At 39.7% G+C, this 27,838-nt stretch overlaps 3 protein-coding genes and 1 long non-coding RNA gene across 4 annotated transcripts; 3 read left to right on the top strand and 1 right to left on the bottom strand.

Annotated features, from left to right (window-relative positions):
- Positions 1-1,556: 1,556 nt before the first annotated feature.
- ccdc43 (coiled-coil domain containing 43) lies at positions 1,557-6,227 on the top strand. Its single transcript, XM_078269079.1, has 5 exons — positions 1,557-1,758; positions 2,458-2,548; positions 3,304-3,439; positions 4,559-4,614; positions 4,834-6,227. Exons 1-5 carry the CDS (start codon positions 1,585-1,587, stop codon positions 5,019-5,021), a joined length of 645 nt encoding a protein of 214 aa, XP_078125205.1. The 5' UTR covers positions 1,557-1,584; the 3' UTR covers positions 5,022-6,227.
- moto (minamoto) lies at positions 6,135-11,338 on the bottom strand. The gene is made up of 7 exons (XM_078269421.1): positions 11,276-11,338; positions 10,491-10,657; positions 9,746-9,850; positions 8,011-9,541; positions 7,719-7,853; positions 7,109-7,286; positions 6,135-7,031 (listed from the first exon to the last, which is right to left on the bottom strand). The coding sequence occupies exons 1-7, from the start codon at positions 11,336-11,338 to the stop codon at positions 6,841-6,843; spliced, it is 2,370 nt and encodes a 789-aa protein (XP_078125547.1). The 3' UTR covers positions 6,135-6,840.
- Positions 11,339-13,340: 2,002 nt separating this feature from the next.
- On the top strand, positions 13,341-15,768 carry LOC144529785 (frizzled-2-like). The gene has a single exon (XM_078269078.1). It carries the CDS (start codon positions 13,535-13,537, stop codon positions 15,161-15,163), a length of 1,629 nt encoding a protein of 542 aa, XP_078125204.1. The 5' UTR covers positions 13,341-13,534; the 3' UTR covers positions 15,164-15,768.
- Positions 15,769-21,629: 5,861 nt separating this feature from the next.
- Positions 21,630-24,914, top strand: LOC144529952 (uncharacterized). The gene is made up of 3 exons (XR_013503066.1): positions 21,630-21,991; positions 23,184-23,386; positions 23,683-24,914. It is a non-coding gene; the product is annotated as an uncharacterized LOC144529952 (long non-coding RNA).
- The last annotated feature ends 2,924 nt before the right edge of the window (positions 24,915-27,838 follow it).

Raw genomic sequence — 27,838 nt, 5'->3', positions numbered from 1 at the left:
AGAGAAGTAAACATAGCCGTGTCCTCTACTTCCACCCAGTGGCTGAAAGTAAAATATCACACTTGTTGATGCTATTGTTGATAGCAACACGTCTGTATATCATCTGTGCCTCCATTTGCACAGGCAAGGACCATGGTGATTAAAAAGTTAGCGGTAAATGATAAAAATAAATGCAATCATAATCATACTTAAGTCTCAACTATTCCTTTTATTCAGTGCCAATGATGCATTGAAACAGCCTTCTCAAAGGTTTACAATCAAACAAATTAGCCATCAAATAACTTATCTTCTTAAGATGGTGTTTTTTTCAGCATTTTTTATGTTATGATGATTATATTGTGCAAAAGAACACTGTTTGATTGCCAGATGCCCAATGAATTTAAGAAGAATAGCTGATTATTTTGAAATCAGCATTTCAATTAGGACTAGCACTGACATGCCTAGTGCTCAAAGCAAACAAGTAAGTGCACAAATACTTCTGTTAACTGCTGCACAATCGAACATTCATTTCCAATCAAAAACTTTGGTATTTATGGCTGTTTCCCAGGGCACTTTATGTGACTGCCAACGCTCAGCATTTAGCACTGATTGAAATGTTGGCTGCTTAAGTAATTCTACAAGCCAGACTAGCAGCATTGCAAAGCTATCCATTTTGATCCAAATGGAAAGTTGACAAAACCTGTGTTCATAGACCACAAGCTGTTAGCTATCATATATAGTCTACAGGGGGGAGTCAGGTACCAAAAGTCCTGCATGTGGAACAGATAGACATCAGAGAGGGGAAATAGAAAGATGTGACTGTTTGTGGTGATTTGGAGACAGAGGAAGACAAAACATCACATAGGGAGATTGGGAATGGATGTAGCAGTTTCAAGGGCAAATATTCGATGGGGAGGGGGGGGTAGATAAAATGCTGTGGTCAGAAAGGGGCAATCAGATGGCTACCATTACAATTTGTTTTATACAGTTCCACATTTACATAAAGGTGTTCTATTGGGACATGTATCCATATTAATCAAGAAAAGCTTTAATTTTGGACGATTAGACTGTGAAACAAGGTATAAAAGTTATAAACTTTAAGGCTGGAAAAGGTATTAGTGAAATTAAAGAAATGTAGGCTAGCCTACTCAAGATTGAATTGATACAGAAATAAAATTTTAAAGCACGCTATGATTTGAGTGACCTGAAAGAAGTGTGTTGCATAGATATGTAAAAAGATTCCATGATGGTAGAAATTAATGTTTCACAAATGCCAACAACTGAAATAAGAAAAACTATATAAAAGTATATGTTTAGTTAGCTAAATGCTTGACTTACAGAGTTTTTAGTCTGCAGCTTCTTCGAGCATTTCTGTGTTGGCACTTGACAGCTATAAATACTTTGTTAATATACTCGATACATCAGCTGCTAAATTTGTATGTAAGCTTATTAGAAAATGACTGGCACCATGATTCGGTTACCTCGTCATTTAAAAAAAAAAAAAAAAAAAAGCTGAACTATCAAACGTGTAGTTTTCTTTACCTTTTTGAACAGGCAATGAGAGAAGACAGCCGTGCGCTGCCGAAAAGACCCCAAAGGGCCAAGATGGCTGCGCCCGTGGCAGACGCCGGGGAGTTTGAAAGCTGGCTAAATGATCGGCTAGACTCGTTAGAAGTGGACCGTGAGGTGTATGGGGCCTACATTTTAGGGGTCCTGCAAGAAGAGGAGAGCGACGAGGAGAAAGAAGATGTGCTTCAAGGAATTTTATCCGCATTTCTGGTGAATATCCAGAGCGGCATGTCCCGCTCAGTCACCGAGGCTGTGCGTTCTCATGTGTTGCTGTCTGTCTTGTCTGCCGGGCGGTGCCAAGTGACAGCGCTGGGGTCCGCTGTCATTTATGGAGCGAAATATCGACGTAGACTATAGACTGTACAAATAAGCGTTTGAGGCGGCAGTTGTTCCTCAACTAACGTTAAGGTCCAAACACCACAGGCAGTGATATGAGCTGCTCTCTCCTGCCACGTAAAAATCCAATTCAGCGACTCGATACCTAATAATACAGTTCTTTAAGGTGTTTTGACAAATTTGGCTAAGAAAAAGTGCTAATTGATAGAGACACATGTTACGATTGGTTAACCTTTTGCAATTTCACACCTATGTAGTTATACTGTAGTGATATGTAACTGTCCAGCTTGTTAGTCATACTGTTCATAGAATTCACATGATGCAAAAATGAATACTGCTTCTGTATCAGCCTCTGTTAGTCAAACCACATAAGGGATCACAGTACCACTGTATGCATCATGTGCTGTTAGTGAATGAATCCAGTGGGTGCTGTTGTGTAGGGCCTCATCTCATACTAACAGGCTCTGATGATGACGCCTGGCCATCTCTAACCTGGTTGGCTAGTCGGATTGAGTGTATGAAGCAAGCTGTTACTTCTACTGTACTGTTATTTGTCGTTGTCCTTGTGTGCAGGATGAGGATGCCGTGGAAGATGTCTGCAAACAGATCATCAAGCAGTGGACAGAGTGGCATAACAGATCCGCAGCCAAAAGTGACGATGATGGTATTTATGTAACTTTGATTCACCTACTTTCCCAATTTTTTTTTTAACCTTGTCAGAATGAATAACAGTTCAGGGAACACATTATCAACGTTGGCAGCACCTTGACAAATCTACATAGAGTACTGTATAGTTATAATGCAACCATAAATCAACGGAAATAAGAACATAATCTTGCATAAATCTTGCAACAACGTAATCCAACTTTCCATAAAGAGGTATATAGTCATAAGAATTCATATAGGCATTTCAAAAGTCCAAAATATAGCCAGCAGGCTCATCATCTCATTTAAATCTCGACTAAACAGAGCAAAGACAGCTTGCTGAGTCTGCCTTCAAAGGGGATAAGCCCTTTGAGTTTGAAATAATTTGCTTTGAGTTTGGAGCAGAGTAAACAAAGACAATTTTGTCTCATGGAGAGATTAACATTTCCTGAAAAAAAACTAAACAAAAGCTGATGCTGCAGAACGCTTTTATTGTGGTCTGATGAAGTGTTTGCGCCAATATTTCCACTAACTTTGTTTTGTCAGCGTTATTACTGGCAAGCTATAGTTTCCTGTGTACATAAGCATAAGGATGTGTACACTGTCTGGAGTCTCAAGCTCAGATGGGTGACCATCTGTGGCTACTTCAGTTTATGTACCTTCATATTGACAGTGAAAAGCAGGTACTTTAATTGCAAGTAATTGTACTAAATGTTATTTTGGTTCATTTACTTATTGACAGTTTGGCTGTGTTCTGTCATTTCTTTCCTGTAGCTGAGGTCCAGGCCATCGCCAGTCTGATAGAAAAACAAGCTCAGATTGTGGTGAAACACAAGGTAGTGTCTGAGGCGTCAAAGGAAAGGAAAGAAGCCCTCCTCGCTCAATACGCTAATGTTACAGACGACGAGGAATATCCTTTTTTTTTTTTTTTTGCTAGTTGTAAAGTTTACTTCATTAACCAATGTTTCCGTGAGCATGCAGACAGACTGTCCATGTTTTACGTTGTCTCATCCAGTGAATGTTTCCTTCAGACACACTCTGTTATAAATCCTGAAAGTGCTCATATTATGCTCATTTTCAGGTTCATAATTGTATTTAGAGGTTATATCAGATAGAGATCATTTTTTGCTTTCCGATACCGATTCTGATACCTGAACTTGCGTATTGGCCAATACCGAGTACCGATCCGATACCAGTGTGTCATATATTTTATTATATTTTAACAGCTGTATGCTACTATCCCTGTATGGATGTGTTATTATTTCTATCTTTGTTGTCGGTCTGGCTCAGGTTAAACTCTTTGTGAACCATGAATGCCACAGAACTTTCTTTTATTATGCAGTTTGACAGTCAGTTATAACGGAAAAAGAACATAAATAAACTACTTTGACGTAGATTTTCTTTAGGGCTTTATTATGTGGTATCGGACGGTGCATAAACTCCAGTACTTCCCGATACCAGCGTTTTAGGCAGTATCGGAGCCGATACCAGTATCGGTATCGGCTCCGATACTGCCTAAAACATCTCTAATATCAGAATAGGTTTATGTGGTTTAATTTTCAAAAAAACACCATATTTTTGTTGTACTGCACATTGCTGCAGCTCCTCTTTTCACCCTGTGTGTTGAGCTCTCTGTTTTAGCTACAGAGTGAGACATCTCACTTCTGTTCCATCTTTGTTGGGAGTCGTACATGCTCAGTAACTAGGTAAGGACTACTAGCCAGTCATAAGCAGAGTATCAGGGCGTGCCACGCTAGCAGCTAGGCGAGCATTATAACGTGTTGCAAAGTGACGCACGGTTGTCACAGAAGTAACAGCTGGACTACAATAGAGCTGTTTGTAGCAGTTTGGGAACAGTGTTTTCTGTTGGAGATGGTAAGTCCCTTTGGGGTGGACTTTGGGTTTTTTCACTTTGTAAACCTATAACGTGCACAAAAAAGATATATAACACAATAAAGGAAAGGGGGGAAAAGCCAAAAAGCATAATATGAGCACTTTAAGATGTCAGTTCTATCCTTGACAAAATCACTGAAGCTGAAGAAGAGGAGCAAACAAGTGGAAACTGCTTTACTGGAAATGATAAATGTATCCTTTCTAAAGCTGTTTCTGACCAGAGGCAGTTTGAAATCACATGGAATTTAGTGTTACTAATTCCTATAGCAATGGATAATGCAATAGTTGCATAACCCTGAGTAGACAATACATTGTTCCAATCATTTACACCTCCATAGTGGTATTCTGTAGTAATGATACACTAGCAGAGTACTTTGCTTTCATCCAGCTGTCCTTTACTGAAAGTGTCAGCCCTGTTTAAGAACACCAACGTGGAAGAGGTGCTGAGCAGACAAAAGCAAAAGCGGGACCAGGCTCGTGAAGACTCTCAGAAGAAGAAGGAGGGGGACAAGATGCAGCGGGAGAAGGACAAGCTAGCCAAACAAGACCGAAAAGAGAAGGAGAAGAAGCGTACACAGAAAGGTGAACGCAAAAGATAAAACCAAGAGAAAAGACACTTTGTATGTGGAAATGTTTTGTTATGAGACAGAAATGAAAAACAGTCATTGCCTCGTTTTAGCTGAACCTTATTGGCACATTCAGTATGTGAACATGTCTTCATCAGACCCTCCATGTTAATTACTTTCTTTTCATATGTGTAAAAAATGTATTCGATATTGCGCAAATCTTTATATGATTGACAGCAATCGTATGTCGATGCAAAAATAATTTGCTTATTTGACTCTACCTTCTGTTGTTGCGACGAGTGTGAAAGCATAAGCTTTGACACAGTTACCATTCAAATGATCAAAGTATACACTTAAAACACAACATTGCATTGAGTATGGTAAAAGCAGAGGAATGCTTGTAAAGCAACTCAGTCCAGAGTTTCTGCTATTATCCTCTGTGCCAATATGCCTTTCATTTCTTTACATCTTTTAAGTAAGGCAAGTGTCAAACTGTTTTGTGTTCATTTTTTATGCTTAAGGTTTAACTGTCTATGCATTTTGTCTGAGAATAAACCCAAAAGAGCGGTTGCAAATTATACCTCAAATATATCATGTACCATCATTTGAATGTTAATAATGAGGTTCATCATCTTTTGAAATGAATAAAAAAAAAAAAAAAAAATCTAGCAATTTGGATTGCTTTATTTTAAAATTTTCCTTTTTACAGAACAAGTAACAAGAAAAAACAACATGAACATTAAAATGGCAGGGAATGGAACAACTCATTCACAAAGCATAGTCAGTGAATACGTCTACGGACTAATGCTGCAAGGGAGTTGTTGCTTGATGTAGCTTTGTAATGGATACAAGCTTGGTCCCTAGCTGACAAACTGTCACACTGATAAGAATATTATTTGATAATACTGTCTGAAATTAATCAGATGGAAAGTGTGATTATTACATTTCAATTTAAAACGCTGAAAGTTTCAGTATGTTTTGTTTCAGTTAAAACTTTTGACCAAATTAAACAGTTTCTGATTACAGTGTTGAGATAACAGAAGAAAAAATAAGTTTCAGAAATTAACGAACTTTTCAGAAAACATTTTATAATTCAGCATGTTCATATTAAAGCAAGTCTTCAAAGACTTAACTGTATCCAGAGAATTCTAACTTAGCTATATTACATTTCACTGATACACATATTTGTTATGTTTCTAATGGAAAATGTGATTAATACATTAAAAACGGTGAACTTTGTTTCCTCTGAAGTTTGAGTGTCTTTAGCACAGTTCAAACTTCACCAAATTGCAGATAAATAAATACAAAAACTCAGATTATAACATGTTACGGTTACATAAGAAAAAACTGAAGCTACAGAAATTAATTAGAACATTTTCGAAAAGATTGTAATATTTAGCATGTTTGTTTTAAACTACTGCCCTAATGATTCAATTATTGCTTTGGAATACCCAGAACTGAGGTCCCATTACATTCCAATAAATAAGTAAAACAATGAAGAATTCACTGAAATCTTCCTCATAAATAGTGCCTTTAAATACAACGGTGATGGAGCAAGATTCACGTTAATTTGGAACTGACACTAATTAAATGAAATGAAGTTAAGATGCAGCAGGATAAATTACATTTCATGCAATTCCTACACAACAAATGTTAGCCACCTGGAACTCCTAGCAGCCATCATAAAGCTTCACATTACTCATTTCATATTCTGCAGTGATCACTGTGTTGCAGGTAAAATGTCACTATAGACTTTTTTGTTTGTTTTTTACATAACCCTGTTGCCTATGGGAACTGTTTAATCTGGGCAGTGGTTTTCAAGACATTTAGCTCATGCTTGTTGCCTGCTAATTCATAACTTAAAAGAGTATCCCTCAAATGGAGAGGAGCTCCTCTCTGTGTGTGTGGCCTCCCTGTTAACATGGTGGTCCTGCCTCTTGATAGGTTTTGGTAGTGTCATCTGGAGAGCAGACCACAGGGCTGTGCGGATCTTCCTCGTGGTAGCAGCAAGGTCCTTCAGTGCAATGACCAACAACAGGGTGTCTATGAAACAGAAGCGAGTTAGGACCGGCAGCATTTGAGAGAAAGGAACATATGCCTACCATTGCAATATGAGTTACCTTTGTCCTCTGTGAAATGGGCTCTCTGCCGCTGGTGTTTGGACATGCTGGCAATCTCCTCCTTGCGTCTCGCCTGGGCAATGCAAATAGCCATATGATGCCTGTTCAGTGCTGTGTGGATGCTCATGTGGAGGGGAGTGTTGCACAGACACTCCATTCTATCCAGAAGGCTTGCTACCTGCAACACACCAACGCAATCAACCCTTATATTCCCCCCTCAGTCTTAGAAAAGTAATTTCTTAATGTGGTATTCTACAAGCACGGACAAAGTGCTTACAGAATAACAAGCCATCACATAAACATAACTTCACAGAAATAGAAAATATATCAACAAGACATTACAAAAGTTTACATTAACTGTTTGCCTTAATGAGGTCTTAGTTGTACTGTGTGTATAAGTATGGTTTTTATTCAGGGTCCAAACTGATTTTTTTTTTTTTTTTTAACAAACCTCCAGGAGACTGCATTAAAGGGAAGTAGTTTTCTCTTGATAAAACTCATGGGTGTGCAAAATAAAATTGCAAATATCACCTTCAGAACATAACAGGGCTGCTGTGACACAATTCGCCTGTAGATGGCAGTATGGAAATAATTGATTCAGGGGTCTCACCCTCGCTTGTTCTCTCATCTGATTAACAATGAGGTGGTCCACTCGTGTGGGATTTGGTGGAGTTTTGGGTAGGTTAATGTTGGCCACTGCTGCAGTTCTTTTACCAAGAAATGTCTTGGTAATGATGACCTCTGTCTAAAATAAAAAAAAAAAAAAAACAAGTGAGAACAACAGGCATCCAATAGCTAACAAAAATGAAAATACTGTATATTCCTAATTCGCAGAGTTCATCTAAACATAAATTGGGTGATAAAATGTTTGTACGACACAAAATCAGACTTTGAAAGCATACCCTTTTTCTCTCCCGCTCCAAACACCTCCACTGCTCATAACACTCGTCCAGGTAGAAGTAAAGCTGGATCACAGGTCCTCCTTGATTCATCACCATTGAAGTTGTCATGGCTGAAGCCATGCCATGATAAGTGCTCTCTCCTCTGCAGGTCATCGTGTCACTAACATAGGGGTTGAAAGCTGCAGACTTATTGGCTGACATCCTATCACCCACATCCATGCCAGGAACACTGCTTCCATAGGGCAGTGTGGATCTAGAGCTGAAGTTAGAGGAGTTGATGGGCACGCTGGAGTACCTTCTGGGGTCATTCACAGGATACATGAAAGGCATGAGGTGCTGTGTATTCCCTACACTGACCATGCTGTTTTCTCCATCAAATCTCTGAGACTGCATGCTCCCCACATGGTCAATGTACGGGTTTTGTGAGAGGGCCTGTTTCTTATCTCCCCCTCTCATGTTAGAGTTGGTTAGGGGTCTTGTGGAGAAGACTTCTTCTAGAAAGCCAGACATAGGCATCCTCTTCTTTTCCCTCTGCATCTGTGGCTTGAGCTTGCTCTGTATCAGGCCCTGCTGGATGTGATGCTTTGAATACTGGTTCATGCCTACGTTAATCGGGAGTGAAGTGTTCTCTCTGTGCATGATCAGGTTGCTTTGGTATTGGTTTGGACGGTTTAAAGATGCAGAGAATGGCTTGGGTGGCTGGAAGTATTCTGTGTTTTGTGGGCTGAAACCAGGTAGATCTTGAAAGGTATCGCGCTTAAATGTTTGTTTCATCACTCCACCATTTCTTTCCATCTGCACTGTCCCAAATTCTCCCACCAGCTGCTTTTGGGTCTGAATTGCAGGAGTACTCTGTGTTGACATTGCAGGACTGGTGATTTTCCATTGTTCGGCCATGCTGTCTTCATGGTGTGTGCCCACTGTCTGCCTGTGATTGTTTGGAAAGTCTCCATGACATAAGCTATCATGCTCACCAGCCATGAACGACTGAAAACTGCTGACCAGTTGATTAATGTCTTGTGGCCCATACTGCTCATTACTGGTGGGCTTTGCGCTGCTCTGGATGTACTGGTCTTCATAATAAGGATGAAAGCATGGGCTGTTCCTTTCGCTTTGAGGTCTAAAGCCATTACTGGGGTCAGGGAAATTATTCATAGGCTGATTATTTCCTCTCTCAGCTGGCATTTTGTCATATTTGCTTTGTTGTACCTGTGACAAGTAGGTGTGTCCTGTGTTGGGTATTGGTAGACCTGGTGGCAGTTTCTGAGGACGGAGGGTGTAGCTGTCCCGGTCTCCATTAGGCAAATTAAAAAGCCATTGTTGATTGGTAGAAAGGCCATTGGACTGTTGATAAAACTCTTCAACATCTTTGTCCACTGACTGTCCCTGTGCTTTACTTAAAGCCTCACGGGATACATAGTTAGTAGGAAAGGTAGGGTTATGTTGCGTTTTAGCCTCTGATTGAAAATACTGTAGCAGTTCTTCTCTCAATGTCTTTGGAGACCAGACAGGATTACATGTGGGTAGGCTGCTGAAAGAAGAATCAAGGACTTTCTTTAATGTTAGTGTTTAGAAAACTACTACAACATATATGAAATATATTCTTTTTTTTAATTAAATGTAGATTCAAACCTACAGCTATTTATTTTTGGCTGTTCATTAGCCATAAATCACACAATACATACTGTTATATATACCCAACTCTACAATGTGAAAACCTTAAACCCCGACATACCCTTCACAGTAGTAGCTGTCCTGTGAATCTGCTTCATCCAAAATGTTTGACACTAGACCCTGTAGATCAGTCTCTCCGTCACAGATAGTGTTATCAGTGGGTTTTCTGCAAGGAAAATAAAACATGTCTCTAGAATTGCACTCTTAACTTTTTTTCTTGGAGAGCATTCATTTTATATAGTATGGCTGACAACTTTCTTTGTTTTTCTTCCACAATAAGACTTGCACCCAGTACATTTAACTAACTAAGATGTCACGAGAACCAATACTTCGCACCCAAGTCGATGCCAAAATTCTGAAAACGTAACAGTACTTGTTTTTCTAGGTACCGCAGAAATCGAAGACGCAATTCTTCCAAACCTGACGCAGGCAGCACATACGACTACAAGTGTTCTAGTCGGCCGCTAAATGCCAAAGAATAAGAATGCCTACCGACATGGAAGAACATTGAACAGCGAATCATCTTAGGCAGACCGTCTGCAGTAAGCTTCTGGCTTTACCGTACATTGACGCCAACAGCTTTCACAAGTTCAACTGAAACTTCCGAACTGCAAGTAGTCTGTTTCTCTCTGCCACTGTTTTTCACATACAGCCTAATGTTAGCTATGAAGTACTAACTAGTTGACTACTTATGTCCTGTGACATTCTTACATTTAACTACCTCTGAATAACAGAATAAAATCCCAAACCTATTTGATTAGACAGAATAGCAGTGTGATTGCCCTAACATAGTTGAAAATGAATACCTGCTTTTAATGCTGTTCTGGGCACAATTGATAAGGCCATAGGGATCATCATGAGCATTGTGAGACCAGGGCATGTAGGATACTGTGTTCTGTTCCTGCAGTGAGACACCGGGGATAGCCATAGAGGGCAATGCCACGTTGTTTCCACCACCTATATTTACACTGGCCTGAAAGAGAGAGAATCGTAGGTTAATCAATCTGAAGCTCGCCTGAAAAATAAGTTACTACTGTATTTTTCTTCCTTACACAAAGCAGACTGATGCAAATTACACAATACACAAACCAGACAATTAAAGCTGAAATGATAGTTCGTCAATCAATTAGTCCATTGGTAAATGATGAATCAGCAACTCTTTCGATAATAAAGAAATCTATGAAATTGTAAGAATTTGCTCCTTTTTTTGTTTAATACTATTGTAAAGTGAATATTTGGGGTGTTTCTGATGGTTGGTCAGACACAAATTTCAATATTTTTTGGTATTTCACAGGCCACACGATTAATTGAGAAAATAATTGATAATGAAGATAGTTTGTTCCAACTTCAAAGATAATAAACAAAATCCCATTAAGTATGTTTTGCTATGAAAAAAAAAAAATAGGTCGAACAAAGACTTCAATTTAGCTTAACATTAGATGATACAATAGTTTTCCATCATTAATTGCACTATTATTAACTCCTAATACAGGTGTATGGATACTGCTGCAAATATGCCATATTTAAAAATACCATATACCGTTGTATCAAATACCATAGCTATGACCCTAAAAGCATAACGTTATCTTACCTGACGCTGGTATGTAGGAAAGAGTGAGTTTTCAAATGTGCTCTGATGCCCGTCAAAGGCCATTCTGAACTCCCTTGAACTTGAACTGATTCTTTACTCCAATCACGTTACTGCTCTGGCAAAACACAATGTACTCGTTGTTAATATTTTATATAACCATGTGTGATAGGTTTGGGATAACATAGAAATCATTATATCTTAACGTTAATGCTATTTCAGATAAAGGAAATAACTTCGCCGATAATGTTAACGTCATGTAGCTAATGTAAGCTAGCAAGCTGCGATGCTGCCTTGGCTAATTTGGACTAAACTTTCACCCATACTCAAACTGCTTCCCTGCCAGTCAAATGTGGCTAACTTTGCCTACACAAACCAAGTCATCCGAGTAAAATAAGGGATTAGCCTACCTGCGAAAGTACAGCAACGTTAACTTTTGGAGTTAAACAGTTTTCTTGACTGTCAGTACATTATCCCCAACTGCTCTCGTGCCCCCCTCTGCTCGTCCCCACAGAAGTTCGATGTTGCGCTCGAGACATGAGCTTACATTGGCTATTTTTCGTCCAATTGACATCAAGCAGGAGACCCAAGCGCATAGCAACATAGCAACCGTTAATATAATCCATGGTAGCAACCTATGATAGCTAGGTATCCGTACGGTATCACACCCTCCCCCACCCCAGGCCATTGTGTAGTAGGCCTCCCTTATTTTTACTTTTTGAGTGGTAAGTGATTTTGGACACAGCCTGTGTAGTACACAATGGCCTAAATCGACACAGGTGGTCCTGTTATTATGCCCACCTGGAAGTTATCCATATGGTATAAATATATTTAAAGACATAATTATGTACACTATTATTTCTTTATTTTTTTTGTTGTTGTATTTGATATTATTATACTTTTCTTTCCCTAAATGCATTTTGCATGACGTTTTTTTTTACTTTATTGACTTTCCATTGCATTGTAATGATTGCATTATTTGCAGTATTTGTATACTTTAAACTACTTTTGTATACTACAATTCAGTTCTGTTTAGCTTTTTTCACTTCCGTTTAATTGAAGATTCATTCAAACGCATTTCACTTCAACTTAATCAAGTTATTGACAAAATACATTTTACGAAATTACTAGTACAAAATTACTACATAGGCCTACATGAAGATACAAGCGATTAACAATGAATAACCCAACACCAGTTTGATTGATATGCCCTTGAGTCCACAATAAAATTAAAATTAAAATAAAAGTAAAACCTTTAGCAAGATAGAAGAAGAAAAAAATGATATTTTATTAAAACAACCCAAGTTGATATTCCCTGGATTCCACAACAAAACATGGGGACGTCTACTCCCTCTCTTCCTCCTCCCATGAACATTAGGCTACTTCAAGGGGAATTTGAAAGTCTGCTTGGGCCACGCAATCCAGCTGTGGAGCTGGAAAGTTTGACAATATTAGCAAAAAGACGACCAGTGCAAAAGCGACATTACCTTCAAAATAAAAGCATACACTTTGTCAAATTTACACACTTGGCATATAAAAGGTAATAACAACATGACCTTTTCTTAGAATTAGATAACATCAGTGCCCCTAACTAAAAAATCAATATGATGCTGTATTTAATTGTTCCTGTAATGTATAATATCAATACGTATACTAGATTGATGAATGCAATTGATATAAATACATTATTACTATTTTTTTTATTATACTTAATTACTACTCTTATTATTGTAGTAGTCATAGTAGTACTCGTAGCAGTAGTAGTAGTAGTAGTAGTAGTAGTAGTAGTATTAGTAGTAGTAGTATAGAAGTAGGCTAGTAGAAGTAGGGATTAAAATACAACCTATCACATAGGTTTTAGCTTAGTAGCCTTCAAACTAAATTATAACAATATAAATAAATATTAGTCGTAATTATATTAAATATTTGTGCAATGCCGGTCACTTGGCATACAATTCTACAGAGAAGTCATATTCGTCATTCTTACGTTTATTTTGATAGCTTTTACCGGAAGTTACGTTTCTTATTGTGGCTACCTTGATAGTGTTGAGGGAACAGGAGTTGTGGAAAAGAAAAAAGTCAGCCAACAGTGTTCAAAGCGGAGACCAATGCAGTCAGAGAGCAGCGTTCAGGTTTTCACCAGCTTTTTCCCCCTTTGTAAGTTATTCACTTTCAATAGTTGCTTGCAGAACTGATATGGGACATACTAAACAAGTTTACAGTAATTAATCGGGCTAAAATTTCTGTCTTAAACCTTGGAAGATGATTTTTTGGAAGACTGTTGCACTCCTGCTGCCTCTGCTGATATCAGCCCAGTATCAAGGGGACAACGGAATAGTCGTCCCGGAGCATGGATTTTGCCAGCCGATTTCAATACCTCTGTGCACGGACATAGCCTATAACCAAACCATCATGCCCAATTTAGTGGGCCATTACAACCAGGAGGACGCAGGGCTCGAGGTGCACCAGTTTTACCCTCTTGTAAAGGTACAGTGCTCGCCGGAGTTGAAATTTTTCCTGTGCTCCATGTATGCGCCTGTGTGCACAGTTTTGGAGAAGGCCATTCCTCCCTGCAGGTCAATCTGCGAGAGAGCCAAGCAGGGCTGCGAGGCTCTCATGAACAAGTTTGGCTTTCAGTGGCCGGACCGACTGCGCTGCGAAAACTTCCCTGTGCTGGGAGACGGACAGATCTGTGTGGGCCAAAATGATTCCTCTCCCGCGACCGTCACACCCATCACGCCTGTCCGGGGGACCCATGACTTGACCACGGCACCCTCACATAGGCCTTTCCGTTGCCCGCCTGTTCTCAAAGTACCAACATATTTGAATTATAAGTTTTTAGAGGAGAAGGACTGTGCAGCTCCCTGTGAGCCCTCAAGGAGCGGTGGGAACATGTTTTTCAGTGACAAAGAGATTCATTTCTCCCGCATATGGATTCTGGTCTGGTCTGTGCTTTGTTGTGCATCTACATTATTCACAGTAACCACCTATTTAGTTGACATGCAGCGCTTCAGATACCCTGAGCGACCTATCATCTTCCTGTCTGGCTGCTACACTATGGTCTCCATAGCCTACATAGCTGGCTACTTCCTGGGAGACAAAGTGGTGTGCAATGAAGGCTTCAGCCCAGAAGGCTATAAAACTCTGGTCCAAGGCACCAAAAAGGAAGGTTGCACCATCCTCTTCATGATGCTCTATTTCTTCAGCATGGCCAGCTCCATCTGGTGGGTCATCCTGTCTCTCACATGGTTCCTGGCAGCCGGTATGAAGTGGGGCCATGAGGCTATTGAGGCCAACTCTCAGTATTTTCACCTGGCAGCCTGGGCAGTGCCAGCCGCCAAGACCATCAGCATCCTGGCCATCGGGCAGATCGAGGGTGATGTGCTCAGCGGTGTCTGCTTCGTCAGTCTCAGCAGCCTGGACCCTCTACGAGGCTTTGTGTTGGCCCCTCTCTTCATTTATCTCTTCATCGGTACCTCTTTCTTGCTGGCCGGCTTTGTGTCACTGTTCCGAATCCGCACCATCATGAAACACGATGGCACCAAGACAGAGAAGCTGGAGCGACTGATGGTGCGGATTGGGGTATTTAGCGTGCTCTACACCGTCCCTGCTACCATTGTTATTGCCTGCGTCTTCTATGAGCAGGCCTTCCGCCCCCACTGGGAGCGCAGTTGGGTCAGCCATAACTGCAGAAGCCTGGCCATCCCCTGCCCTATGCAGACCGGGCCCCGCATGACTCCAGACTTTACTGTCTACATGATCAAGTACCTGATGACACTGATAGTGGGTATCACCTCTGGTTTCTGGATCTGGTCTGGAAAGACTCTACACTCCTGGCATAAGTTTTACACAAGGCTGACAAATGGCAAACATGGAGAGACCACTGTGTAGAATAAAGGGGCATCCAAATGTTGCTGGGACTAATTTGTGTATTGTTACCTGTTGCTCATGTGATAGGTAAGTAGCACAGTGAGTTGTTATAGGGTCTTACAGCATTTTGTCCGCCTCAGCTTTATAGCCACACATGCATGCCAAACTGAGGGTCAGGGTTTGACAAAAGGGCAAGCTGGATAAACAAGGACTGAGTCTGACTGTCTGAACAAATAACAAGCATGACTATGGATGCCATGTGCTGAAATGCTCTCCCTCCCCCTCTCTTAAAGCCACCATAAGCTCAAGGCGAGTGATGATCCAGCAGCCAAGAGCATAGAGAACAGGGGAAAGAATGTGGTGGAAGAATGGCAGTTTATTCTCTCTGTTAACATGTCAAATGTAATTAAATGAAATTGTAAATAGTATTTGTAAAAACCCGAAATTATATATTTGTATTTATAGAAAGTAAATACTTTTCCTTATCTGCCAGTGTACCTGCTTTACTTTTGCACTGTAAAAACGCCACATGCCGGAAATCTAGACATGCTCCTTTTTTATTATTATTATTAATTACTGGTTATGAATAACATTGTTTTTTATGCATTAAAAGAACATTTCAGTCAGTTGGATGATATCCAAGAAGCTTTTTCAGTTTACCCCACTGTACTGTCACTCATTTCTGCACATATAATCACAATTATGATCAAATTACTTTAAATCTTATGCTTGATTTTAGTTCAAAAGGGAGAACTGAATTGTTTTTCTTTACTTTTTCCCTTGCTAATGTTCAATATTCTTCAATAATTAAATAATGTTGTGATAACAAGTTACTTTCTTTGATCAAAGAACAGCAATGTTGTTTTCTCAAGTGGGTGAGGATTGTGTCACACCTGAACATCTGTTGCCTCAGCGTGGCAGGCAACAGTAAAAGAGATTTTTGGAATTCTTAATGGAAGTGAGCTTCTTACACAAGACTGTGGCCCTCTGGGAAACACAAGGATCGAGTTTATAATGAGACAATTGAACACACCTCTCTTCTTATAATCACTCAAATTCTCAATATATTCTGAAATATTTTACATCTAGGTGTTTTGTGTCTGAGAAACTGGTGGCAACCTGTATGAATGCTTTCTCACACATGTACGCTAACATCGCCTTCAAGTGTTAAACAAAACAAGAAACCTTTTTTAGCCTGTTGTAAGAGAGGGCTTGGTTAAATAAACAAGAATCATTTGGCAAGAAAAGTCTGTGCTGTGGCATAGGTGTGACAATGCTGCCTGTCTGTTTTGGGGAAGGGAAAACAAGGGTGTTCAGGTTTGCTGTAGTGTTACTTCTCTGGAGCTACTGTTGCTCTGTGCCAAGTTGGAATCCCCCAAGCCATGCATGGCTGGAACTGAACCTTCACTGCTGTGATGTCATGAAGTAGATGGGTGTGTTGGAGAAAGCTGATCCTCTTGCCTCAGAGCGAAGGCTTTGGGCTAGAAGCAGGCGTTCAACAATTGCACACACATACAGTACAGTATTGTGTGCATTTGTATTGTTACTGAAACGGTAAGACACATAATCACTATATTAGGCTGTAGCTCTCTAGGTTACAGTATAGTTACTGACACAAGCATATAGCAGAGCCTTTATGGACCTCTTATATCTCGCGACCTGTTGGACACGATGATGTTTGTCTTTCTTGTATCTGTATCTAGGGGTTGAATAAAGAAATGTTGTAATAACAGACAGGTAAGAGTGATTAAAGGTAGAAACAGATACTCCGAGGGGGGAAAAACCATAAATCTACTCTCTTACGCCCCCTCTGCTTCCACCCTCATTCCCTCTCTCTGCTCAGATGAATGGGGGGAATGCGAGTGAGTCAGTGGAGCGGTGCTGGGCCTTTGCCTAGTGACAGACAGTCTCCTGTGTGCTGCTCACTTCAAAGCGCCGCTGAAACCTGACTAGCTCCTTGTAAACAGTGCCGCCTGGCCCGAAGGCCCACTTCCTGCGCTTAACTCAACTTAATGGCTTGTTTGTTTGGCTTTGCACCGAAGCAAAGAAACGAATGAAGAGCGAGAGAATGAAGAGAAGCGGCATGGGGTGGGGTGCTGGTGGTAAAGAGATTGTTTTAGGGTTTAGGGGAGGAGGGGTATGGAGAGCATGATGGAAAATTTGGTAGTATTTGGTTGCTTTTGTCTTTCTCCAAGGAAAATCAACAAAGAGAGGGAGAAAAGAAGAAAACAAATGAGACGTGACTGTGATTTTGTGGATATTTCAACTGAAACTTTGAATCTCAGACCGTTAAACTAAATGGAATCAGATGCTCTGCATTTTAGTTATGCCAGGAAAAAAGCTTTTCACAAAGTAATTTTCTCTCAGTAAATCTTAATGTGTTGTGTTTTTTTTTTACATAAACATTACCTGGTGAATTTCTCAATACATGCAGAGAACTGTAAGACATCCAGGTTTATAATTAAAACATATACTGTATCAAACTATTCATATTAAGAGGTGGTAGCTGTCTAAAGTAGATCCTTGTCTCTTTCATGTCGTTGCCCAGTTTTTCAGTGTCAGCCGTCTCCCATGTTGTTGATCTCATATCTTAAATCTTGCATGAAGACGTTTCCTGCTTGCTTAAAGGCAAGAAGGGACAAGCCGAGGATTGGGGGTAAGACAGGAAGAACGCTCCTTGAGTTGATATGATGTCGCTCTTATTGGTATAAGACCTTGGCATGTCAGAAAGGGATCATATTGTTAGTCGCAAGCGCCAGTGTTCTCACTGTTGCTGTGGAGCCTTTCTTTTAATGTATAAAAAAATATATCATGCCTATGAATGGGTTTGCAAACACACAAAGGAAATTAGGATTGAGGAGAAGAGAAAAAAAAAGAAAGAAAAAAAACTACCAAGACATGTAGTAAGTCTGTTTCTAATCAAATCTTGGCACAAACTCAAGAAGAACTCATGCTCTGATGGCTAACACTGGATTAGTTGCAGTCATACATTATCCTAACCATAGGCGAGCAGCTGAGATTTTCCAGAGCACATACTATATCTATCTGTCTCGCTCTCCCTTGAAATCTCAACAGGAAGTGCAATATGTTCTTTCTCCTCCTATCATTGCTTTCAGAGGCGGCCACTGTGAGTGGGATGGAGCGTAACAAGTTGGCAGGAGACCGAAGGTTTAAATGTGCATTTCAGTTTCTGACTTTGATTCAGGGCCTCAATCCATAAATACTGGTGCTGACAGTCACCATGAGGAGGTATCCTGTTTTTCTCCATTTATCTTTTGTCCACTAAAATCCCTTTTTTTTTTTTTTTAAATCTTGACAGCCGTGTAACTCTTGTTGAATTCAGAGCCATATTTTTCTCTGAAAAGTATATATCATACCACAGTTGTTTTTACTGTTGAAAAACTACAAAATGAAATATATCTTAAGGAATTTAATTCTTTTAATAACACTATGATGATTTGTCCTCCTATCTCTTTAAGGCTTGCATCATGCCTTACAAAATGTCCAGCTGTTCCTAAATCATACCTCAGGCACACCATTTATCTGGGATTGTATTGCTCATAAGTGCACGGACCACTCAGGGGTGGCTTTGACAAGGTAACAAGGCTGGTAGGGACTGCTACTCTGCAATGTTAGGGGAGTTTATTTGCCCTCTGTCCTGGAGGGCGAGGGTGCACTGTATCAGGGTAGAAAATGAGGGAGTGCCTCCAGCTGCTGAGCAGAGAGGTGCCGACAGCTGCGTGACAGATATTTTGGGAGCCTGCAGCACGCCTGGGATAATAATGGGCTTGATTGGGAGGAGTGTGTGTGTGTGGAGGGGAGGGGAAGGAATGGTTAATGTGCATCCAGACTCCACAGTGTGTACACAACAGTGTCACTCTCGTAAACTTTCGGGGTGATGGTGCAAGTAGAAAATGACAGCACGAGTAGTTATGAAGTGTCTGGTGTTTTAAGCTACTGCTTTATGTCATTGTTTTATAACTTTTTACATTTATTGAAATTTGATGATGGTTTATAAGGGTTGCAAAGTTTGAGCTGAGCAGCCATAGAAACTAGAGAAGCGTTTACCTGTTATTATCAGGGTATATTATCATGCAAACCCCCTGCACAGTAGTTTGGTATAACAATATCTGTGGTTCTCAGACATGAAGCTACCGAGCTGGATCACCTTTCAGAGTATGAATACACGGATAGCCCAAAGCATTCTGTTCGATGTGTCATGTTTCATCCATGTCTTGTAATTAATCTAGAGTATGTTGTACACTACTTAGTATGGCTATTCTGTCATAATTTGACCTATATGCATAGACAGTTGCAATATCAGTAGATATAATGACACCTTTATTAAATTCAGGCCGAAGGGAGTTTTGTAGGCTAGTTATTCTTTATCCATATTTGAATGCATCAGGGGCTAAAAAGTGAGTCTAGAAAGCCACACAATTCAACAGCTGTGCAAGTAATCACTGAGTGTTTAATTGATGAGTCAATTAACTCCCTGCAGATACATTACATGGCAGTAAAATCTTTCTTAGTGGCCCGTTAATGTAATGATGCAGCACTCTGAACACCTGAATTTCCAGGTAAACAAGGTATGTTACACAGAACGACGAAGCTTTAATCCAGTCTGTGGCCATAGTGACTCTCCCGTGGGCCCCAGTAAGGCCTCAGGCTTTGACGATGACTTACTGAGTCGGCTCCTCTCTGGCGAGGGGGAGCCACTCTCCCCCCCCCCTGTTTTAATGGCAGCGCTCTTAACAGCACTTCTGAGGAATTTACAGCCCTGGCCCCGTCGCTCTCTCGTCCAGGAGAGGAAAGGAAGCACTATGAGGGGCCGTCAGGGAAATTATTCAGAATTACCTCTCACAAACACATGTGAAATGCTTTTACATACATTACTGAAACACTCTCACATAAACAACTGGAAGATTATTCGCTCGCACACACTACTGAAAAGCTCTAACACATACAAGTGAAACGCTCTTATATACACTACTGAAAAGCTTTCACACATACAAGTGAAACACTCTCACACATACAAGTGAAACGCTCTTATATACACTACTGAAAAGCTCTCACACATACAAGTGAAACGCTTTTATATATATATACATTAAGATGATAAGTAGTGCGAATGCGCGAAAGCTGCATGCTGCCTGTTATGTTACTCCAGCCTTTGAGTTTGCTTTTTTTAACTTCTTAACTTTTATTCTCTTTTTGTTCTTTCTCATTTTTTGATGTTGTTTGAGAGAGTTTTTGTGTTTTATTTCATGTTTTAATTCCGCTTCCACCGGGACACTAGGGTGGCCATTTCCTTCACATCAAAAAGGAGGACACTTTGCATACACAGGGACACGCAAACAGATATTTGTCTGGTATGATCCCGTTTTAAATTTTAATGTGTTAAAATTCTCGGCATCAATAATAATAATTAATAAATATATATAATATATTATATATAATAACAATATGCAATAATTACTGTGCAATACCATTCCATATTCACTGTGCAATCTATTGCCCATGTGCAACTGCTGCTGCTGCTACTATTTGTGTTATCTGTTGTTTGTGGATTCTTACTGTTTTTTTCTCTTTATTTTTTATTTATTTTCCTACTCTTACTGTTTTTATACTGTTTTTTTTCTATCCACTTTGCTGCTGTAACATTGGAATTTTCCCTTATCTTTTCCACCAGATTACATAAAGGTGCATACACATACCACATAGCTAATAATAAATATACAAGATACAGCTCATGACAACGTGCCCTTCCAATTCAGATTGCATAGGTCTAATAAACATCATACAGAACCTGTTCTTAATGTTTTTATCTGGATAGATAAAGGGTAAAAAAATACAGCACCTTCTGTTTCAGATGTATAGGCTTTGCCTAGGCTTTGCCTATACATATAAGTATGAGCATTTTCAGAATTTCAGTCCAACAACCGACGTTAGTTAATGTTACGTTCTCTGTCGCTGAGAGCTTGATTGACAGCCTGGTGGTAGCAATTGTGGTGAGCCTGTGTTGTGGCCAATCAACACATGGCTCATTTGAATATTAAAATTAGTCATGTGTTGATAGGTCACAACACGAAAATGTAACCAATGAAATTACTTATTTTGACTCAGCTTTTTTGACACACATTTTTAGCCAATAAGTATTAAACTAACAAGGTAATGTGTCAAAAGGCGGACCTTTTTGTTATTTTCTCAAAAGGAGGACAAATGAGTGTCAGGCTTAAGGCTGCACCTATATATATATATATATATATATATATATATATATATATATATATATATATTATATATATATATATATAATATATCATATTTCACTATAATGTGTGAAAGGATTTCACTATAGTGTGTGAGAAGTGTTTCACTTGGTTATATGAGAGCTTTTCACTATAATGTGTGAAAGGATTTCACTATAGTGTGTGAGAGGTGTTTCAGTAAAACCGGAAGGCATTTCAATCAAAACGGAAGGTGTTTCAGTAAAACCGGAAGGGCTTCCGTTCAACAAAAATGCGCAGTTCACGTGTTGATCATCAGCCACGTTTTTCGCACCACTAATGTCTGCCCAACAGCCTGCAAGCAGCCTAACCGAGGCAGCAGCGTTACTTCACACTATACTGGCGTCAGCGGAGACCACCAGAACCTTATCAAATGCGACAGCAGTCGGGCAGCAACCGTCCGTTGCAACTTCAAGCACACACTGGACAGTCACATAGCGTCGCTTTTCCTCTCCGGACAGAACAACAGCATGACACTACCAACTGCAGCTCCACTCGGGAGAGTGTGCGGCGCGTTGTCAAGCTTCAGCTCTTGGACATCAGCCACGAGGAGGAAAAGGTAATTATAAATAGTTTTTTTTCTAAATTATTGTTTAATCCAACGTAACGTAACGTAACGCAACGCAACAAGGCATGGTAGTGAGCTAAACAGTTAGCTGTTTTTGCCTCCACTACAAACATGCGGGGGATTGAGCCCTCATTACCACCCTAATACAGGGTTTCCGCGGGTCCTAAGAGTCTTAGATCTAATGCAAACTTTGCGTATGTCTTGCAGGGGGCCCAGATAGGTACACTGTCGAATTAGGTGCATGTGCGTGCCAGCTAACTTAGTATTGTTTGTAGCGTGGTTGCTATGGTAACATACGGCAACGTGGTGGTACGTCAGCAGGTAGTAAAAATCAGCTGTTCTTCACCTGGTGTGTGAATGCCGCTTGATATCGATAAAATGAGGGCAGCTGCAGCTAAACATGTTTTATCCACTGAAATGTAACTAAAGCTCACCTAAAAGAATATCAGTTCACATGTCTACTGTACTGTATATCGCTCTCCAAAGCCTAACTTCCATTTACTAAATGTTTCTTCATCACTTCCATTATGTTATAAGTCATTTCTGCACTGCTGTTGCACCAAGCATAATCTAGTGTTGTTATTTGGCCATATTGGTTGTTTACTTGAACAGTGCCATGTCTTAAACTAATGTTACTGACTGTTACTGTTACACTCTGCTGTTATTTTCTGCCCGACACTGAAGCAATAATACATTTACCAGTGATGATCTTCACTGCATATTACTGCTGTGATTAAATACATCCTTCATCAGTATTTGAAGTTTTAAGTACTTTAGTAAAAAAATACTGATTATACATAAAAATACTTTTTATGTATGCCCCCTTTTTTGTCTTTGCTTATTTCTCAGCTATGTTTCAGCATAAAGGAATGACTGTTTATTACATATCCCCTTTTTACATTACATTTATGTCACTCAGAAACACCAGTCCTATTTCAAGGTGGCTGCTGAACTCTGACCTTGCGATTGACACCTCAGTTGACAAATTATGACCTTCCATGCCCTGTCCACAGCCTACAATAACGAATGAGTCTGTGTTAAAGGAAAGAAAGTAGTAATTTTAACCATTGACCAACAAGGTGTAAGACTAGCTTCACAAAATCTATTATAAAAAACCAAGGGACAATTTGACAGTGTACAATTGAATTATGGATTGTACAATTATTCCATGTTGTTTGTACAGATTCTGTGAAGGACTGAAAACTCTTGGGGTTCTGGACCAAATACGACGACAGCTTTCGACCCCTTTTCTGCTATGAGCCGAACACACTGCTGACCAGGTGGATGATCTTTTCAGCATTCGTCTCTCTCCAGAAGGGAGCAATAAGAGAGCTGCTGAGGAGATGGTCGTTACTTTCTGGAGGGACTATCTCCAAGATGCAGAAGGTAATTAATGGTCAAATAAACTGATGCATCTGTTTTTTTAGTATCATTCTTTTTATTTTATTCTCTTGGTAGTCGTAACATTATCACAAAGCAACCTGCGAATGTTGAAAGATGAAAGACCTGTTATAAATTCATTGCTATAAGAGGCATTCAGATTTTAGACGCTTTGGTTTTGAGAAGTGAAATACGCTTACTGGACAATTTATTCAGTATCAGCTGATGTTAATTGCTTTAGAGATGATTCACATACACATTAATTGGACCAACTACCACTGATAATATTTTTGTTTTTACAGAAGAAGGGCCATCCAAACTAGAGAAGATATTGGCTTTCACAACTGGAGCATCTGTGGTGCCACCTATCGGCTTTTCCCCAACTCCTTCTGTCCAGTTCATTCACAAAGGAGATGATGGCTTCTCTACATCAATGTTCCCTCTTGCCAACACATGGGTTAACTGCATCAAGTTGCCACTACATGTGTCTTACCAACTGTTCAAGGAGAAGTTTGACTTTGCATTAGGAAACACATATGGGTTTGGCAGGGCATGAACATGTCATGCTCTGAAAACTTTTTCTGTATGTCTCACTTTCTGTTTGTCTCTACCTTTCTGCTTTCTGAAAAAAAGTTTAAAACAAGACAGTTATTATTTTCATTTCTGAATGCCATAACTTATGTATTTTATATAGTTTCACCACAATTCAGTTGACTCAGTCAGCCTATGTTTTAAAACATATTTACATTTATTTTTAACGGCATGTTTCATATTCTTACCAAACTTTCTTTTAACATATACTTGTTTCGACAGTTAAAATTTAAACAATTAAGCTGAACATATGCTCGGTATCCCTTTCTGTGACTCACTTTCTGTTTCTTATTTATCTATCAATCTGTTTGCCTCTCTGATGTGTCTGTCTGTTTCTCCCTCTGCCTGTTTAAGTCTCTGTCTCTTTTGTCCTGTCTTTGAATGTTCGTTCCTTTGAACAAATGTTTATCATGTTCATTTATTTTTCATAAAATGTTTTACAATATTTTAACACAACTTTAATTCACAGAATGCACTGCACAAGTGAAGAAAACATTTTAACCAACCTTAACATAACTCCCATGTTATTCACTGAAGAAAGTGAGAAGTGGGGGAAAAAAACCATCTATTCCATGGTTCCCATCATTTTCAAGTGAGTTCACTTGTTGAATAATGTTCATTGTGGTCTCATTAATAATTACATCTATGTCTGGAATTACAACATTATTATTGGTTTGAAGTTCAGGTAATGGCCCTTCTTCATCAATGCCCCAGTAGTTATCAACATCAAAAATGCTGTTTATAACTGGATGGATTTCTGCATTATTAATGACACCTGAATGCCACAGCTGGAGAGGTGTCTGCCCCCCTTGTGTGGAGAGGCCATGGTTGTTCCATTGATGAATTCTGTTACTGCTCTTTCAATCCTTGGTAAATAAATACAATGCAGACAAAATAAATGTCGTTCATTCAATGAATCCAGTACACCCTGTTCCTCCGTTAAGTTAAAGATGTTTATAAAGTGTCTAGCTACAACAAGATGTTGAGTTCTGCCCATAGTCTCTCAATCAATATGAGCACATTTTACTAGTATGTGGTAAAGCTTTTTTGTAGTTTATGCAAAATGTTGTGCGTGTAAGAGAGCTTTTCCGTAGTGTATATAAGAGCGTTTCACTTGTATGTGTTTAGAGCTTTTCAGTAGTGTGTGCGAGCGAATAATCTTCCAGTTGTTTATGTGAGTGTTTCAGTAGTGTATGTAAGAGCATTTCACATGTGTTTGTGAGAGGCAATTCTGAATAATGTCCCTGACGGCCCCTCATAAAGCACACTGCTGCCTTGTCTCTACAGATCCGCAGCAGTGGAAATGTACAGCTTCAGGCAAGGTGGCAGCAGAGCTCCTGTGTGAGCGTGTGTGTGTGTGTGTGTGTGTGTGTGTGTGAGCGTGTGTGCCCATCTGTCTCTCTATATCTGTGTGTGTATGTGTTCATTTGGCTGTATGTGCTTTCTGAACTTGTGTTCATGTTTGTAATCCAAGTGAATGAGTAAGCAATTGAAGGAGGGCTCCAGTTCTGTAGGTTCTCTCTGTAATTTCACTCTCTGCACAGCGTAATCGCTTCCATGTGGGCCCTCACCAACAAGAGTGGTGGAGGGGCCTCATTGCAAAGGTGGGAGTTAAACACATCGACTCATACAGGCTCACAAATGCTCTCTCTCATGGAAAAGGACTGCCAAGGACTGTAACATTTTCACCAATGTAACAGAAGGCTAGAAGATTTAATTATTCTTTGGTGATGATTAAAAATGATATCTGACTGGGTCTTACTTTGATCCTGTGTAATTTTTGAAGGATTTTTAGAGTTGGATTCAAAAACAGAAAAATACCGTGCATAACATGTTTTGCCATTGGCATATCAAACCACAAATATGTAATGTCTCAGACCTTTGTGCAAACAAGATACAATCTTAATATTCCAATCTCTCACTTTGTAAAATAGCAGGAAGGCCGGTATGCCTAATTTATGCTCATTAGTGATTTCTTTTAGAGATATTGAGGAGTATAGTGGTTTTCCTTTTCATCCTGTGTTTCTTTGGCTCCCACTACACTTCACATGTTAAACTGTTGGCCTGGGATGCCCCGAGGACTGCTGGGCCAGACAGTCACGGTCAATGTGTGAAACCAACAGAGCGGAAAACAGGTCATTTTGCACAACAGGGTCAGCATTTAAAGACACCTCCGCAGAGCTCATTTGCCATTTCAGCTGCAGGGACGAGAAACTATAAAAAGGTACAAGAAATCCTGATATGAGAGACATGGTATTTTAGGAAGTATGTACAAGTCAGAAAATGCAAAGACACGGACGGTGATCTGAACTGAGACTGAGTTCTAAAGTCAACATTTGGAGTTTAAGCGTTTGATTCAAAGATCTGATTACAGTAATAATGTTAATATTGATATGGTGAACAACACCCCCTGCTGTTTCAGCTCATGTACTGCTACAATGCACTCATTAGCACACAAGTTAAGCATACAAATAAAAATTAAAAAAGCATGATTAAATTGTCCCTTAACATTAAAATATGCAGATATTTGGTGTCCTGTTAGTTGTTAGTAAATTAATGTTTACATGTTGGATGAGTTTTAGTTTGACAGTCTATTTCCCAAAAGAAGGCCCTTTGCAAAAACACATCCACTTTAGTGGGAATAGTGAGTGTTGGTATGGCCACCAGGCCTCTCAGCACTACAGCCAATTTGGCAATTTGTGACTTTTTGTCCTGTCAGCTTGGGAGCTGCTGTGGGAAAAGTCAGGGGTCACTGGTCAGCCTAAGTGTTACATTTTTCACGGCGCCTTGCAAGCTTCATAATATTCTCACTGAAGAGTTGCATGTGTATGTGCATTGCGTTATGAAGTAAGCACAAAATGTCAGTAAGTTCTCCAAGACACAACTTTGTAGTTGAGAAGGCATGAGTGGAAAACATAAGTGGTGCAGTGGAGAAGTAGAACTCTAATTTTTTACTAAAGCAAAAGAAGCTATTATTCCACAGTGTAGAAATACTCTCTTACAAGTAAAAGTCCTGCAGTAAGACAGTATAATATAGCCTCTCATTAGGGTGAAGTGATTGCACCTGGGGGGGGGCGTGTCCTGTCCAGGCAGGAGTGATTGTGCCGTCCTTCCTGCCTCAAGTGTGGGCTCTTGATTGGGACTTCTGCATTATTAACTAGAATCTGTAAGGTAACTATCAGTTAAATGTTGTGGCGTAAAAAGTACAATATTTGCATCTCAAATGTAGTGGAGTAGATGTAGAAAGTACCTTACAGGACTCAAGTAAAATAGGTTCCTGCTACCGCTGATAACAACATGAGGTCAGTTTAGTTTTCCCACCTAAATTGTTCTGTACACCTAAAATTCTTAATTCTGTTAATAATGATCGGTCCATAAAGTGGCATTCAGTGTTTCTCTTTTATGCCAGAGAATAAAGCATCATAGTCCCCTAGGGTGTATAAGATTTTGTTCTAAAGGTCATCAAGAGATGAAAGAGAGTTTATTAAACCAGGCCATGACAGGATATAGCTGAAAAGATTGATTGTAGGTTTCTAGATATATTTGTCTGTTATGAAGCACCGACATATATCGTTACTGCTGCAGGTATGGGGAACAAATGTAAGAGCTCAATAATAACATTTGAAATAATAGATCACCTTCAAGCAAAAGTTTTGACTAAGTAAAGAGAGATTATTGGTACCATGAATTTAGTTGTTTCATAATGCAGAATTTCATAATGACAGGAGCGTTGATGCATCAGTGGAAAGTATACAGTTTATAGTTTGTAAAATGAGTTTACAGAGCGTTGCAAATCTCGGCGCATATAAGAAGCTGAACTAGGAAGCAATATACAGCTTGCACATAAATAGTTGCCCTCCAGGTGGA

The sequence above is a fragment of the Sander vitreus genome, chromosome 15 (genome assembly GCF_031162955.1).
Source record: "Sander vitreus isolate 19-12246 chromosome 15, sanVit1, whole genome shotgun sequence".
NCBI classification, from domain to species: Eukaryota; Metazoa; Chordata; class Actinopteri; order Perciformes; family Percidae; genus Sander; species Sander vitreus.
Note: the sequence above shows the minus strand (reverse complement) of the source record. Positions and strands in the feature narration are given on the sequence as shown.

Coding starts and splice junctions, on each gene's coding strand:
- ccdc43 (XM_078269079.1), top strand. CDS start 1,585: ATGGCTGCGCCCGTGGCAGACGCCGGGGAGTTTGAAAGCTGGCTAAAT. Junction 2,549..3,303: donor AGCCAAAAGTGACGATGATG/GTATTTATGTAA, acceptor TCTTTCCTGTAG/CTGAGGTCCAGGCCATCGCC. Junction 3,440..4,558: donor AATGTTACAGACGACGAGGA/ATATCCTTTTTT, acceptor TGACAAAATCAC/TGAAGCTGAAGAAGAGGAGC.
- moto (XM_078269421.1), bottom strand. CDS start 11,338: ATGGCCTTTGACGGGCATCAGAGCACATTTGAAAACTCACTCTTTCCT. Junction 7,854..8,010: donor TGGAGCGGGAGAGAAAAAGG/GTATGCTTTCAA, acceptor TTTTTATTTTAG/ACAGAGGTCATCATTACCAA. Junction 7,032..7,108: donor CCATTTCACAGAGGACAAAG/GTAACTCATATT, acceptor TCTGTTTCATAG/ACACCCTGTTGTTGGTCATT.
- LOC144529785 (XM_078269078.1), top strand. CDS start 13,535: ATGATTTTTTGGAAGACTGTTGCACTCCTGCTGCCTCTGCTGATATCA.